This window comes from Ambystoma mexicanum, chromosome 8, assembly GCF_040938575.1.
Source record: "Ambystoma mexicanum isolate Mex_15411 chromosome 8, UKY_AmexF1_1, whole genome shotgun sequence".
In the NCBI taxonomy this organism is placed as follows: Eukaryota; Metazoa; Chordata; class Amphibia; order Caudata; family Ambystomatidae; genus Ambystoma; species Ambystoma mexicanum.
In genome coordinates this window covers 311,555,058-311,572,598 of record NC_090929.1, presented here as the reverse complement: position 1 = coordinate 311,572,598, position 17,541 = coordinate 311,555,058, and the positions used below count along the sequence as shown (strand labels likewise).

General features: G+C 40.3%; 1 protein-coding gene across 1 annotated transcript in view; it reads left to right on the top strand.

Annotated features, from left to right (window-relative positions):
- Positions 1-17,236, top strand: part of LOC138471871 (ficolin-1-like) — a 546,996-nt gene extending 529,760 nt beyond the window's left edge. The window contains exon 10 of the mRNA XM_069609730.1: positions 16,170-17,236. Coding sequence (XP_069465831.1) covers positions 16,170-16,417 — 248 coding nt within the window. The 3' untranslated portion in view covers positions 16,418-17,236. The remainder of the gene's footprint in view (positions 1-16,169) is intronic.
- The last annotated feature ends 305 nt before the right edge of the window (positions 17,237-17,541 follow it).

Sequence of the window (17,541 nt, the reverse complement as noted above, 5' to 3'; positions counted from 1 at the left end):
ATATGATAAAATACAGGTATAGATGTCCCCCAAGTCTCGCGAGTATCAAGTGTCCAAACATCTTGAAAACGTTGAATGTAAAGCAACAGATCCTCTCCCTCTTTCATTTTTCTTGTCATTATAGCTCCCATAACGGACATGTCTGGATATAGCACTTCCAAATGGCTGCTCTACATTTATTAAACGGCGCTCCATCATGCGCGGTGTTGACTGTAGTCACACCAGGGTAACCTGCCCGTGTCCATACGTCATCAGCTCTCTCACCAAATATGGCGATCAGAAGACCTTTAATATCTCCTATTGCTAATGTGTTCCCTCCTGCCATTTTTTCTAACCCCTGTATCCATTTTCCAACACTGGAAGTTAAATCAGGAGCTTACATTTTAAATGTTCCCTGTCCATCTAGGGCCATGGTATATATTGCGGCCTGGCCCCTCCCTTTTCTAACAAGGGGAACTGTGACGCTCCAAACTCATTCTCATCTCTCATCATTTGTCTATCGACCGCCGGGGTAATATTCCCATATCGCCGTCTACCTGGCAATGATCTTAATGGACTCACTTATGTCGGTCTGACTGCATCAGTGGCTCTGGTGCCTTAGAGATAGGTATTTTTAAATATGACCATCTTATTCCTTTATCCAAAGGTGAATAACCTTCTGGATCACAGATATAACTTCTCTCTTCTCTCGGGAAGGTTTCCCTTTCTTCGTCTGGTACTTCTTGTGCCCAACTCGTACGACTTCTCTCATCATCGTCTCTATTTAATGTTAGTCTGTCTAAAGACAGCTTCTTGTGTCTTGAACTACAGGAGGCTTCCTCCGTGTTATGCAACTGCGTGCTTTCGAAGTGATCATTTTTTCCCTTCCCATGTGATTCTTTCTGTGTTTGCATTTCATGGTAAACTCTATCATTCATTTCCCCAATACTCTGCGAGTCAAACTCGTCTTCTAGATTTACTCTAGACGACGGGCTTGCTAAAGACTCAGTTTCAGGGAAGAATTTGTCTATGTCTTCCAATAACACCCGTGGATTGGGATGCATTACTTCCCTTTCCAAATACTCAAGATCGCCTGCTCTCTGTCTTCTTTAACGTTCCATGTCGTCATCGACTTCTCTGAGCTTTCTTGCTTCTTCTTTTACTCTATCTTCCTCTTTCTTTTTCATATCCCTTCGTTCATATGCCCTTCGTATTTCCTCATCCCTTCGTATCTGTATTCTTTTCTCTCTTATTCTTTCCTGTTCATCGGCCTTTCACTTTCTATTGTCACGCTTTCTTTGCTGTTCCTCTCTCTCCTGTTTGTTAGCTTGCTCATTTTGATATAATTGTTTTCGTCTTTGTCTATCCTTCCTTTTCGCTCCTTCATCTTTTAATCGTTCCTCCCTTTCTTGATCTTTCCTATCTTGTTCATCTTGATCTCCCCTTTTTCTTACATCGTCGATGCCTTTGCCATCTAGTTTAAGCAAAATCTGACCTCCCATCCATTAATTCTGTACAAACGCCATCTCATCAGTTTTATCCTTGTCTCCCTTCCATCTCTTTATTTCTCTTCCTGTATCTAGAGATGTACTTGCTCGGTCACTTCTCTCCTTATCACGTCTCTCCTTGTCCCTCAGGACTTTGGAGGTTATATCGTTCTCAGAATCTTTCTCTGGGCCCTCGTCACTACTTTGCGCAGGTGACTCATATGACAGATTGCTATATCCCATCGCTGCTTTAAGTTCCTTTTCGTGTTCACACATTTTCGAAAGCTCTAGACTCGCTAGGTGCTTTTCCAACCTTTTTCCTGTGTACGCAGCATGCCAATATATTGTCATATGCTGCAGAACTGCTCTCGATAATGACCCACCTTGTGGCCATGGCATAAACATCTTTTTTTAAATTTATTTTTTTATTTGTTTGGCTGAACTTAACCAACCTTTCAAATATAAAACAATTCATTAGTACAATCATAAAAAACAAACAATAACAATTTAACATGATCAAATAACAAAAGGAAAAGGAAAAATAACAGAAGACAATTACATAAAAAATACACATTTTTGACTATGACGGCTAACAAGGTGCAGATTCTAGCATCAAGCAGTTCAGAAAATTGACAGTGGCAATTTGTAGTGCTGTACAGGACGAATTTAGGATGATTGCCCAACAATCTCGAGGGTCTTGGTTACCTAGATATTTACGATATTTTGAGAAGTGTGTTTCTCGTTGACCACGAAGAGGCACACATTCAGTGATCAAGTGAATTAGTGTTTCACGAGCATCAGACGCCATACAAAAACAACAAACGTTGCTCGTGGGTGGTAAGAGATTGCGTCTGACTTGTATGTCTCTTGTGATCCATAAATTAAACCTCAGACGGAGGATACCAAGACAATATTTTGGAGTTGGAGAAAGCATCAAATAAAGGGCTAAGATTCGATTTTTTTTGTGTGGAAACCTTAGGCCATCCCCATCTTTATATTGTAAACAGAGATCTCTTGTTAGAATCCAATCAGTCTTATAGATTTGAAATTTGGCTCTGTCTGGGTTTGTTTGTAGGGTTTCAATTGATACCTCCGCATTTGCCAAAATATAGTAAGCTTTTGTTAGCCAAGTATGTATGAAGGCATGTGTGACAGAAAACATATAATTGGATAACAATTTCAGAACTGAGGTATGGTTAGTTGAAAGTAGACATTTCCTAAAGAGAGCACAGATCCGCCAATTATGAAGTGCTTGTACCGAGACTAGGCCCAACTCAAACCTGATCCACGGACAAGGAGTACATTGAGGTAGACGTAAGACGTGCCTCCAAAATTTAGCTTCCCATAGCCAAATGACGATGAAAGGCATAAACATCTTGTCTGCGGTCCCCTTAACCCATTCTGCACTGTACTGTTTAAGCTTAAGCGCATGTTTCAGTAGCTGCTTGCAGAGGTGCACTAATGGAGTAACTTCTTCCATTCTTAACCTTCACTTTTCTCTTCGCTAACACTCGCTTATGTTTGAATTACAGTTTCTAAATTACCAATCGTCGGAAGCTCCTATCCCGTCACAACACCATTTTTTTTACTTTGATCTTGCTAAAAAAACAACCATCAAAGTTTAATCTTTGATAAATCAATTTTCGCATCTCAAATGCAGGCTTCTTTATCACTTCAAATATTTTTCTTTTAACTCTGACATCATCACACTTCTTTCAACCGCATAAAACAAACAGACAAGCTTGACCGGCCACACGTACTACTCACAGTCCTCCTTTTAGGACTCGTCTTACCCTCTAAATCTGCTCCAATTTGCAACTCAAGCTAATTCCTTTAAGATTGTCTTTAATCAATTTCATCTTCTACATGTCCCGTATAAGGGGCTCTCAATTAAAGCTTCTGCTAGTTGAAAGTAGACATTTCCTAAAGAGAGCACAGACCCGCCAATTATGAAGTGCTTGTACCGAGACTAGGCCCAACTCAAACCTGATCCACGGACAAGGAGTACATTGAGGTAGACGTAAGACGTGCCTCCAAAATTTAGCTTCCCATCGCACAAATGACGATGAAAGGCATAAACATCTTGTCTGCGGTCCCCTTAACCCATTCTGCACTGTACTGTTTAAGCTTAAGCGCATGTTTCAGTAGCTGCTTGCAGAGGTGCACTACTGGAGTAACTTCTTCCATTCTTAACCTTCACTTTTCTCTTCGCTAACACTCGCTTATGTTTGAATTACAGTTTCTAAATTACCAATCGTCGGAAGCTCCTATCCCGTCACAACACCATTTTTTTACTTTGGTCTTGCTAAAAAAACAACCATCAAAGTTTAATCTTTGATAAATCAATTTTCGCATCTCAAATGCAGGCTTCTTTATCACTTCAAATATTTTTCTTTTAACTCTGACATCATCACACTTCTTTCAACCACCTAAAACAAACAGACAAGCTTGACCGGACACACGTACTACTCACAATCCTCCTTTTAGGACTCGTCTTACCCTCTAAATCTGCTCCAATTTGGAACTCAAGCTAATTCCTTAAAGATTGTCTTTAATCAATTTCGTCTTCTACATGTCCCGTATAAGGGGCTCTCAATTAAAGCTTCTGCTAGCACTCTTTAAAGCCTAAGAACAGGGCGCATCCTCATAGCGTGGCCACACTCACGATTATTCTTCCTCATGTATTGCTCGGCCACTCTCAAGTCAATATCTTAGTTTCCATATACATATATATATATGCAACATACACTATGGCCTTACACTTTAAAGAAGTACATGATGGTAAACTAGATGGCTTCACATATTTTGGCATTTACACCATAGCCAAACATCCTAGGGGTGGAAATAGAGAATTGGCACTGAGACAGTTGGAAACTAAATGTATTCTTGATCTTGACACGAAGAAACCAAGAGGTCATAACTTGGATGAAGAACTTTATACTTTCTTAGGGACCTAATGACAATACTTATTTTCCCTAAACTATTTTATCAAGAGTTATATTGTTGTTCTTCCTTTTCTGGCAGGCACAAGAGATAAACCTTCCATTCTGTCCTATTTCTACTTCGTAAATCTTTATTTTTATTTTTATTTTCCTCTTCCACCCTCTCTCTCTCTGTCATATCAATTGCTATGAGAGTGCCTTCTAGACCGACGTTCTATACTTATCAGATATTTCTTATATGTGAGATGGCATGTATATTTCTTGAGACCCATTAGCACATAAACAGTTTGAGATCTACAAGCTGTCTGAGGGCTTATAACCAGATGTACAAAGGTTGATGTGCACTATTTATATATGGTATTTTCTATGTGGTATTTTTTAAGAGATATGTTTGATAACGCATTTTTATAGGGTATCCGCATCTGGCATTACCATATGATTCTTGCAGGTTTCAGACAGTATCACTTTGACTGACTTTCTACAGTCAGGTTTATCTTTATAGTGCATTTTTCACTTGCCTTTCCATTTTTATCTGTTTCTGGTTTCTGCAACTCTATATTTCTGTTTTTCTTCTCTTTTGTTAATTACAGGCATATAACGCACATGCCAGTGGTCACTGTGTTTCCCCTCAGAATTTGAGGTTATGTTTGAATCCGCACTGCTTTAATCTAGGGGTAACCCCTTTTCGGGTAAAGTATATAGATTATTCTATAGGGCTCATTAGAGTATGCATTTTTTCTTCCTACCCCTAGCAAAGCAGAGGATATATTTCTGTTTTTAGAAGTATGATGTATTGTTTTTCATTATACCTTTTTCTAATTTTGTTTTATGCAAGTGCGGCAAGGTCACATACATAATTGGGTATTCATTATTCTGTCTCTGTCTCACTAACCCTTATCTTTTCCTGTTTTTTTATATATCTCTTTTGCATTTAACAAATGATTTTTTGAATTTTAGACTTATAATTATTATATGCTGTGCAAGAATGTCGCCCTCTACTATGCTGGCCGTGTGAACTATTTTTTAATATTGAAATTCTGGTTCAAATGTGTATATTGAAACTATCTTTTTGTCATTTTGCACAAGTCGAATGTTTACAGGCACTATGCACTTTACATTAGGCACTTTGCACTTTATTAAGACATGCACTTGGCACTTTACAGCAAAGAGGCAATTAGCACCTCAAAGACCAGGATTAGTTTACTAGTAACCATGTATTAGGGTTGTCATAGTCCTACAATTCTGTATGGGGCAGTACACCCAATTCGTATGTTCCATTGAGTCACGCAGCATATTGTTCAATTGAGGATTGTATGCCACATTCTTTGTTTATTCCTTTGCCCATAATTAAATGTAATAATAGGTCTTGCGTGCAAACCACAATTCCGCACTAGATTGCAAAAGGCGGATGCTTGATCTGGCAATACATTTGGGCATGGCAGTAAACAGATATACACACATGGGGTGTTGAATGAGCATATAATTCTGAGGCTGCTACTAATAGTCATGTAAGCAAAACGAGAACTATTATATGCATTTTGTGTTTTAACATGCTCTTAATATGTTTATTCTCCAATTTGGAATGTCACGCACTAGGCGCTAATTATCCATGTGGTTAGGCCATTTATAATATGTGAGATGTTAAATTATTATCCATTTCGGTTTAATGTTTGAGCAAGTGTTAATAATGCTTGTAATATTGCTGAGAAATAGGATTTATACATTAAGTAGCATCCGAAATGTGTTCGAACATTGCAGCAATTACTAAGCTCTTTTATACATTCAAAGATGTCTGCCACCGAAATGCAACCCAAGTACAGCGTGTGAAAGGGATACATTCTATCTGACACAGAGACCAAAGAGACTAAGTACCCTTTTTAAAGTCACCTTGTTTATGTTTGCACTTACTAACGTGATCAAGCGGTCTGTGCACCGCGAAACGCGTCGTTTTCTGGTCTTTTTTCCTTGCCATGCTGACATAAAGAATAAAGCATTGTCAGTCTGGACTAATATTGGAGTGTTTTTTCCTCTTTGTAGAGAGCTATTCTGGCTTTCTCTACTGTTCTTGGGAGTGCATTTCCGCCGACTTTTTTTCGGTCCCATCCAGGATCTGGAAATTGGTTTTCTTTTTTCAATATATATATATATATATATATATATATATATATATATATATATATATTACACTCTTACTCTAGCGTTATATTTTATCCCGCCTCGCTCTGTTACTCTCCGTTATTTATTACGCATCCATCCCTTTGCCACACTATTTGGTCTATTCACTCACCGTTTGCATGTTTTTCCTCTTCGGGCCCTCGGGATCACCCCCTTCGTTAACACCTCTTCGAGCCGCTTTTCCGATCCGCTTCACGTAGATGTGGGAGGGGTTTCTATATTTAAATAGGGGTCCCGTCAAACCGTCCCTTGCAAGGAGTTTACCTATTTCTAACCACTTCTACGGGGAGATTCACATCCTGTTAGCCAAATGGCAAAGGTTGTGCAATATTGCCGAGACTCTAAAGTTACTTATGTCGACGGCTATCTTATCTAACCGTCAATCTCTGCTACCAAGTGAACTAGAGGCTTCCAGCCCTTTAAGATGAGTAGCGGTACCCTGGAGATAGATGGGGATGCAGATTTTATTCATGCATCAATAATCAAGACGACACAAATAGTTAGGCAAAGATAGTCTGTTTTAATGTCAAATGTCTTAAAACAGGGAGTACAACAAACATCAGCAATCGCTCGATACTCTGATTTATTTATGAAAAAACTGCATTTTTATAGACCAAACATGTCATTACTGACGTTTTGACCTGTCTCATTACAAACGTCATCCTATGTGGCAAACTACTAAAACCTATCGAGAAGCGGGATTGGTTCTAAGTGAATAACTAAGCATAGGTTCTATATCTGTATATATGTTACGCTCACCTGGCTCCCACAGGGGCGTCGATCCGAACTGGACAGCTGCGGTCTCCACCAATGTGACGTGCAGTGCCGAGATGACAGACTGGACTGGCCCACCCAGCTTGGTTTGCTTGGTCCGTAGGAGTATCCTTCTGTAAATGGAGAAAGGGAATTAACCACCCGTGGAGTTGAGAGGTAACCCCAACCTCCCCCTGCTGTTCTCCCCACTGATCGCCTCTAATGCCCCTTCTTAAAGTCTCACCTGATGGTTTGGAAGGATGAGCTCTCCATCCTGCATCGTGTGCAGGGGAGCGTAGATAACCAGTTGCTTCACTGGTTAGAAGGAATTGGTGAGTTCCAGAACATTGTAGTTCGTAAGAGTTCAAATGTCTGACTTTCACTCTTGTCCAATTCCTTGCAGTTTGCAGCTTGACCCCAGCAAAGAGTTCCTCGTGGTAGCTAGTTCAGGTAAGGATTTGTCTTATCCAACACAGTTCAATAAAATAAGGCAGAATGTAACCTGTTGCTTTCTCCCTTATTCAGGTGCAGAGAGAAAATATGCAGTTCGGGGAATAATGCCTCCAGCGGTAAAATTAGGTAAGTCTATTGTGGTGAGAAGGATTCCCCTTGTTTGTTCCTTTGTCTCACCTTGTTGTCCTTTTGTTCCCCTTAGGGGCCGGGGTACGGCGAGGATGCAATGGAGACTGCGCCGACCTGTGAAGAGGAATAGTACCCCAGCCGGTAAATCAGGTAAGTCTATGGGGGTAGTTACTATTGCCTCTGTTTATTCCCTTGGCTCACCTTTGCGGTTCTTGTGTTCCCCTTACGTGCCGGAGTGCGGCGGGAATGTGCAGAAGGATGCGGTGGATTGTGAGGATGCTGCGAAGGCCGGTGAGTGCAGCGCAGCTCTGCAGCGGGCGAGGCGGCGCGTGTAAAATACTTCTTTCTTCCAGCTCGAAGGCGCGGTGGTTCCGGAATTCAGGTAAGGATCGAAGGTATTGCTCATGTTTTAACCTTTTCTCCTTCTGTTCCCCCTTCTTCTAGGAGCTGCAGACTCGAGGCGGGCGTGGCAGAAGACTGGATGCAGGCTTGCAGATACGGTGAGCGTTACGCTGCTGCATGCAGAATAACGCGAAGCGTGTGCTGCTCTTCGGGCGTGGTTTAAATAGCCTCCAAAGTAGTCTCAGGTAAGTATTCCTCCCCAGCCCCACCCGAGTAAAAAATAGTCCCTAGGTAAAATAGTCCCTTCCAAGCCTCATTTGGCTTGGAGCTCTTGCAGCATGGTCTGCATCAGGTAAGTTTGCAGCATGGTCTGCATCAGGTAAGTTCTACTCTATGAGCCTGGCGCCTATAGCGCCAGCACTGATTCTCCATATGAGCCTGGCGCCATATGCGCCAGGACCGCACCCAAACAGCCCCTAGCAGGGGTTTTTGGGGTTGCTCAAAATGACATGATGCCTGCTTCCGGGGTTGCTGGACCTGGTCTGGGTCCCCGGGGGTAGGCATCATGACAATATAAATGAAAGAGGTAATTGGATAGTCAACATCAGGTGGGGCGACTAAGCCCTCCCTTCAAAATGGCCACTATGAACATCACTAAATGTACGACTTCCCATTGGCTACACATACTATAGGACCCCCAATTACGTGGTCCCCTACAATTGGTTGGCTCTAACCCCATGCAGACTGAACAACCAGGTGTGGATAAGCTCGTCTTTGCACCAGCTTCCCACCAATTTAAAATATCATCCATCATCACCTCAATGGTCCAGTGTCAATTAGTACTTTGAAGTTGGCCTTGAGTTTGTACTGTTCTCTGAGAATTTTTAAGGAGTATGGGCACTATCCGGCATATGTACGTAGGTGTGATCATCTCACTCGTCCAATTTCCCTCTATCACATAAATGGACACCATAAAATGTAGCTTTTCTGTGTATTCGATTTTATTCTCAATGGTCCTCTGACGTCTTTTGTTTTTGCTTGATGTTTCTGCACAGAAGCTTTTGTTCTTTCACATTAATTGTATCCAATGTCAGCCAACTCCAGTTTGATAAGACCTTGGCTTTCTTGGCTCACTCAACTCCTTAGCTGAGTTTTTATTCTGTTTAATTCAATTGCTTTTCTCAACTGCGACACTGAATCAGGCCTTTCTGCTTGTTCAGTACTGCTTATGTACGTAGCAGAAACATTCATCCTTTATCTATTCATATGTATCTATTGAGGTATACATGTATATGTTGGCGCTTTCCGCAATCTAATTTATTTAAAATCATGTGGCTAGCTTCATGATTGCTTTGCTGCTTGCGTTTCATTGCATCCGTACACATTTAAACTAACTGAGTATCTTCATCAGGTTTGTGGCATAAGTCTTGTCATCTTGATCCCAAGATGTCACTTATCCTTAGTACTTCTTTGTTCTGTATACATTGTCTGGCTCTGGTATGGTTATCTTTTATATAGGTGTCAATTCAACTTTACATGACTTCACCATTCATATTTGTCATTTAGTTTCTTTGCTTCTTCAGGAATCTCGTTCAAATGGCCATCATATTGTCTTGGATGCAGGTATGGTTTCCTCAATGAGTACTTTACCTCCCATATTCTCTTAGGTATAGGTACTCTTATGGGTACTGCACAAAGTCCACTCTCTTCTTTCTGCTGGTTTAACTGTTCAGTATAGTCACATACTTTGGTTCAGGTAATGTAAGCTGGGTAGTTGGAGCGGGGTTACTTGGCTCCTTCTCTACAACCTTATAACAAGGTGCTAGATGCACCAAATTAAATTAGTGTTTTTTTTTTTCAGCGAACAATGTTCTAGAAAAAATTAAAATTATTAATATACATAATCTGCCATTATTGACTGTACGTCTTGAAGTGCATACATACCGGTTGTGTGCTATAAAGGAAGCCGAGGGGAAGCTCCGCAGTGATAGTCTATAATGTTGAACACACCATATGACATTATTTTTGTCGGTCTGTATAAAGGAGTATAAAGACCCATCAGAAGATTTTAAAGCTCAATGGGTCATGTATGGGCCAACAAGGTATACGTGTGCTTTTGACATGGAAGTTAGATTTGTTGCAAACTGTTTTGGCACCCTCTATCGATATCCTCCATTGATCTATTTCCCTTCTCATTCTATTGAACACCTGCACCCCTTATCTCATCCTCCTTTAAAACTTTGCACTCTCCTCCTTACACCCTGGTGCCTACAAATGCAAAAATGCAAAGAAGAACCGCAAACGCCAAAACTATTGGCATTGCCAGTGCTTGTTTGAGAAGGTCTACAGTTTTTTCAAGCCCTATCAGAGCTCAGCAATGAAGGCCGTCACTGGTAATATTCCTGTTTTTCACTACGAGGCATCCGTGTTTTTCTTATGTATCAACAAATCCCCAGAATCAAGACACCTGATTCAGGACCTCCTTGGTTTTGAGCACCTTTTGTTGCAAGTCATTTCTCATTAAGGGGCACTCTGAATATATGACAAATAATCTGTCACCAATTCGAACATTCTATTGAGAATGCCACTGTTTCACCCCCATCATTGAGAACTTGAGTAAAACAATGTTGGTAAATGGAATCTGTGTGTAAGTCGGGATGGGACATAGAAAGTTAAAACATTATATAAAGAAGAGGGAGAGGGTTGTGAAAGAGGGAGAAGGTTGGAGGTATTGAAGAGGTGGCCAAGACGGAAGGGTGTGAAATATTTCCATTTTAAAAAAGCCAATACAAATAATTCTCATGAAAAATAGAAATAAAATTAAGGGCAAATTAGCTTTTTCTCAGTAAGGGGCAACTAGAAAGTATGACATAAAAGCATCTGACAATATGGGACGTTTTGTGAAAAGGCTCTGCTTTTGCAGGGTGAATCCCTCTGCATCCTGGACTATTCGGTGTGGCATGTCATACTATACAAGGGCTCTTGCAGTATTCAGCTACTTTTTCACTGGGTTTCCAATGTACCATCACAGAGAGGCAGTCAGCCTTTAAATGGGAGCATGAAGCACCACCTTGAGTAGGAATGCTGGTGAAATCATTAATCATACCTGTACCGATTGACTGTTTTCAGAAATGTAGAGGGTTCAGTCCATCACTGATTCTGCAACACAACATTTCCCACTGGCTACAGGGGGTTAGGGGAGGGTTTGAGGGAGGAGAAATTTCACCCACCCAAAGCATGCTAGATGCTAGATGTTATGCAGTCAATCACACTTCTTACCTTCTAGACAATAATTTAGTCGAGAAGAATGCATGCATTTACAAATTAAATATTTAGGTTTTATTGATTTGATTTCCAGACCCCTCTGCTTATTAGCAACACTAAATCTATCCGGCAGGCTGTTTTTCCAGACCAGAAGCGGTTTGTGAAATCAGGGCCACAAATGAAAGGCGCAATGGCAGCCATTTCTGCCATCTTCATTGATAAAAAAGCAAAAGGTCACTGGTGCAAAACACACCAATGTTTTCTGTTCTTCTCTCTGGGGAAAGGTTTGGTCATCTCACCGTCTCACTGCTGCTTTATTCAAAGAGTAGAGTAATTGTCTTACCTTTAGGTAACAAAGGTTTTTTCCAAGTCTATTAAAACTACTTAAAGGGACACTGTCTTCATAATAATCATATTTCAATGACAAAATGCAGTCTAAATACTTGATCAATCGTACCGGCTCTCTTACAAAAGACAGCTTGCTGGTGTGAAAACATGTTATTAGCTATGTACTAGGCATCAACTCTTTTCCCAAGAGAATGAATTAAAGAAATTAGCCGATATTTGGCTCAACCATCTTTCGTACTTTTTTAAATACTGGGATTAGCTCAGCACACATCCAAGTTGATGAAATACTCTTAAGAAAAATTGAATTGGAATTGAATAATCTCGCTAGAAATGGCACCGACAGCACAGGTTCCAATTTACATGAGTCTAAAGGAAGCCTTACACCGCTATGGGTTCTGCCTATTTTTTGAGAACTTGGTACCACCCAAACCATGTGTACAGAAATAAAATAAAAAACGTTCTCAACTTGAGGGACAGGTAAATTAAGGCACTATCAAGAAGAAACCCATTCAAGTGAGAATAAAGACTGCTACAATTTGAAAAAAGGTATCTTCAGCAATATAGGTATCTAGAAATGTTCTTAAGTTTGTAGACCACTGGATAACAATTTGCCAAAATGCCTTGGAATTTTTAACATCAACTGATTGCAAGAATGCGACCTAGTTATGAGCAATCCCTTCCTTTTTCTTAATGTAGAATAACTGGTTATAGCTTGATCTAAATTATGTGTTTTATGCATTTGAGGTTTTGTATATAGGCCCTTCATTCAATGCACAGTCCAATTACAAGGAACCAACAATAAAATTGTATTGAATAAATAAATAATAAAATGAAAACAAATCGACAATCATAAAGCAGAAGGACCACACGCACACTCCAGAGTTATAACATTCGGCAAAAAAATAAAAATTCAGTGAATAATAAAGGATCTTTAAAAAAGAGTCTCAAAAGAAAATAACTTCCATTTCTTTTTTATTCTGATGAAGAAAGTGAGAAGGCATCTATGAATTGGTAACAGAAAGACAATCAAACAAAAGAGGGTGAAGCTCCAAGGCAATAGTAGGAAGAAATTCTGTGTTTCATCAGCACAGAAATGCGCAGAGAGACCAAAAGCATAAAACACAAAAGCCAGTGGAATAGTAAGAAGAGTAAAAAGAAGAGAACCAAGAAACAACCATTGGGGCACACCAAATGGTAACAGCTCAGAGGAATATTCCCTACCTTCCATGGCACTACAAATGTGCTACTGGAAAGATAAGAAGAGAACCACTGAGAACAGAACTAGAAATCCCAAGAGAAAAAGTCTATAAAGCAAAGTAGGATGATCAGCAGTAACAAGTGCGATACCTACATTTATTATGACAATCATGAAGCATAGAATTTGAGGTAAGCCAAAGAGCATCTCAGTAGAATGACCTACATGGAACACAGATTGAAAAGTAGAAAGGAAATTATGAAAACTAAGAAAGAGGAGAGTTGACATCCCTTCCCAGAACTTTATAAAAATAAAGGGGAACAGAAATAGGACAGTAGCTTGAGGGAATCAGAAATGTTAGTTTTAGTTTAATTTCCTTTAATAATGGGATAACTGCTGACTTTTTTTTAAAAAAAAGCTCAGGAAATCAGCCTGTTGAACAGAAATTGAAAAGAAAAGTCAAAGAGTTCAACAGATAAGGAAAGACTGATTTAATTTAGGATACAGTTAGTGGGTCCAGAGAAGCTATTGTTGGATTGGATTGAGCAATAAGTAAAGAAATATCAAGCTCCAAGACCAAGAATAAAAATGAGAGAGAACAAAGAGTGGAGATGTAAAATAGATTATAAACTGAAGTAGATGGACTACATTGATTGAAGGACAACCTAATATCATTATCTTTATAAATGAAAAAACAGCAACATCTTCAGAATTTACTGAAGGACGGGTCCACAGGAGGAATGGACCACAGCTTATTTGATAAAGAAAAAAGACGACGAAAAAGACTGAGAAAAAAGTGATTCAAAATAGTGAGCATTAGCATCTTTAAGTGCAGAACCATAAGATTAAAATAAAGAAGAAACAGATATAAAATTAGCGAACAATATGGTTGTTTTCCCTCTACGTTCAGCTTGACAAAGAGGTCTGAGATTTCAGAGGGGAGAAGAGAACTATGGATGGGGTGGTTTACTTTTAGGAACAAAGGTAGAACACATTAAGATGATTCTCCCTTGAGTAAATGCAGTGTGCGGTTAAAACCCCCAAGTATAACATAACATATGCCAAGAGTTAGATGTGACATTCATGTTAAAACAAAACATAGTTGGTGAAACAATATTTTTTAACCCACCAAACAGATTTCTCAACATATTTTACGACCTATGCAATTATATAAACTAACTCAGTCCTGGAATATGTGGGGAAAGCGCTGGGTAGTGGGTCCAAAATATATTTCCCCAACAATATTTTGTTTTCACGATGATATCACTTGATACCATGCCAAACATTGATTTAATATCCGAGTAGCAGCAGCTCACACCGGTTAATGCTTTATATGCATAGCTTGGCCACTATAGGTGAGTTACCAAAATATAATTATAATTCTTATAAATGCTGATTGGCACCATACAAAAGCTGAGCAACATAACGTAACCTCAATGGGGCTTACAACTCCCTAAAGTGACCCGTTTACTAGGTCCAAAAAGAGCCATTCTCTGTCAGAAAAGTGTATCGATGACAAATGATGCCTTAATCATGTAATTTGGAGTAGTTCAAAATCCACATAATTAATGAGGGAGTGGAGCTAAAAACGATCAACTTACTCCAAACGGGTCAGATAAATCATATTCTTCCAGGTAATTTGACATTGAGTCCGAAAACACAAACCCTATCCACCTCAGATGTCAAGGAAATGGCAAATAACATAAATAACGTTGGTCTGACAATGGGGGGTGTCAAGAATGCCCACCGAAGATCCAAGTCCCAGCGTCTAACTCATTCTTGCACGTGCCAAATCAAGCTGACTACAATGAGACATAGTTCGAATTTCTTTGATCTTCCTAGACATAATCGCGATTTAAGGCATTTTTGGATTATTTGAAAATGACCAGGCAATGAAATGAGCCCCCATGGCCAAAACATGTTTAGGTAACAACGGCAACTTGGGCACCATGTCATTTCAGAAAGTCAGCCCCTTCTTCCACTTTTTTGTAGTGCAAATATCTGTTGAACGGTGAGGCTGTTCCTTCCCCCAGGAAACACTGTGTAGAGACAGTCAAGACCTTCTGCAAGGGGGAATTCCTTGCAGCCCCATGCTAACTCCTGACGGACAGCCCCCTGAGTGTAGGTAAATACTGCTTAGATGCTTCAGAATTCCTGCATCCTTTGAGAACTGAGGAACCCTAGGCCAAGAGACACACACCCTAATGCGTGGGACACATTGAAGACCAACCTGCCACATCTCCAGCTATAATCTGACACCTGATGAGGGCAGCCTTTACATTCCTTGCTTTTGGGATAGCAAGTCTTGTTCTCATTTACAATGAAACCCTCTGTCCTAGTGCCTTATGCCATTGTTTTTTTCTTCCTTTGTGGGTAGATCTTTCCAATTAGATCTGCCATAAATCAATATCTAGGAAGAGTCCGCAGATGCTGCAAATATGAGATTGCAGGGCGGATGCCATTTGAAGAGACTGGGTTTGACTTCTAGGAGAGGACTGCATGAGGAAGGCCTGACAAATGGCAAGCATTGCCCAGCAGGCAATAGTCCCGTCAGGGCCCACTGAATTGCAGCACCTGAGCTAGAGTGAGTGTTGAGACAGCACTCAGCCTGCCAAGCAAAAGGATAAATAGTAATGAGTGGAGTCACACGAATGTCCCCCCTCCCCGCTCTCATTTGCCAATTCCCTGAGCACAGTCGGCAGGGTATACTCATTTGCAAGGCAGAGTGGAAATGTGCGGGGCAAAAGGCAGCGTTCATTCCTATTCGAAACTGAATATCTGGTGAGTTGTATGCAACCATGAACATATGTTAATCTGAAATTATTTCTTTGTCTTCTACATATTCATTTTATTTGGATTTCTTTAAGGTGTTTTAGCTTAAAGGAATATATGACATTTGAAATGTTCTCAAGTTTAAAAGAAAATGATACTAGACATATGTAGTGTTTCACTGCAAAAATGGCAGGCACTGCACAGTACACCAGTGTCATTAATTTCATTAATTTACTTAAACATGGTATATTTTACTTCCAAATGAAATCTCTGTTGTGCCTACTTGATTACATTAAATATAAACAAATATGTATTTGTTCTTTTTTTCAGGCGACTCTTTATCACTTCACAAGGGCAGTCCCTTTTCAACTAAAGATCAAGATAACGATGCACACCCTGGGAACTGTGCAGAGAGGTTCAAGGGCGCCTGGTGGTACAACAATTGCCATGACTCGAACCTGAATGGAAAGTACTGGCTGGGCTCCCATAGTAGTACTGCTGTAGGGATTAACTGGCGCACGGGCAAAGGACACAACTATTCCTACAAGCATTCTGAGATGAAATTTAGACCAGTGTAGGCAAGAGGAAAAATGCTAAGCATGCGGCTATGCTATTGGTTTCAGCCAGGAGTTAGCTATCTCCGATGAAGACAACCATTTCTCGAAAAAGTTCTGTTTTACGATTGCATGAGTTACTGTAAATGACCTGCAGTTTATTGCCGTCATTGTGATGATCTGCACAAATACTTTTATTTTGGAAGCTTAGAGAAAAAGGAGGAGTCTGACATGTTTGGCTCTCCAGATGTTTTGTACTACAACTCCCATCAGCCCAGTCAGCATAGCTTTGGTGAGGAACCATGAGAATCATAGTCGAAACATCTAGAGAGCCAGTGGTTGCAGACACTTGCCTTAGAATAACTGTACACGCTAGAACAAAAAACGACTCTCTAACACATTAATTAGTGACACCAAGTTTAAAAAAATGGACACCCCTTATTTTCATAGAATTCCACTTAAGTTCTGAAGAAGATGGATTAAGCGTATGTTTTGTCCTCAGTCCACCTCAAAATGCACCCCCATTCCCAATCACATCCAGCAATAGAATCATTTTGTTCTTAATTCATCAGTCAACCCCCTCAAGTGGGGGTCTTTTGCTGCCATCTACCCAATCTAACTACCGTGACACCATCACTGATGCCAAGGGCTTTTTTTAAGCTCTTAGAGGTCTCTGCCTTATTTGGGCATTTCTGTCATTGCTACACTACATGCCCAGTGTTATTCGACCATCTCCAAAAGGAAATCTATACCCCGCCCCTTTCTCATATGGGGTCAGCGAGCTCATTTCAAGGGACAGGCCTTACAATTATTAATAAAAGAAACGTTCAAGCCACACATGAACACTTCTAATGCTTTCCTTCATGCCTGGTTTCTGAGAGGGGACAACAGCCTCAGATAAACAGCTTCAGATCTGTACAGATTAAAGCACCTTCCTTTTAGAAACATGAATTCACATTTGCTGCATCGTTTCTTCCGAAAGCCGTCACCCTGCCAACATTCTGAGGGTGGGCACCTTCATGGGGTGAAGCCTCCACTTGAGTGTGCGGAAACATCTTCATGAATTTGTGCCCTTGTTTTCTTATAACCAGGGGTGGACTGGGAACCAAAAGAGGCCTGGAAATAATTTTAAAAGTGGTCCTATATTA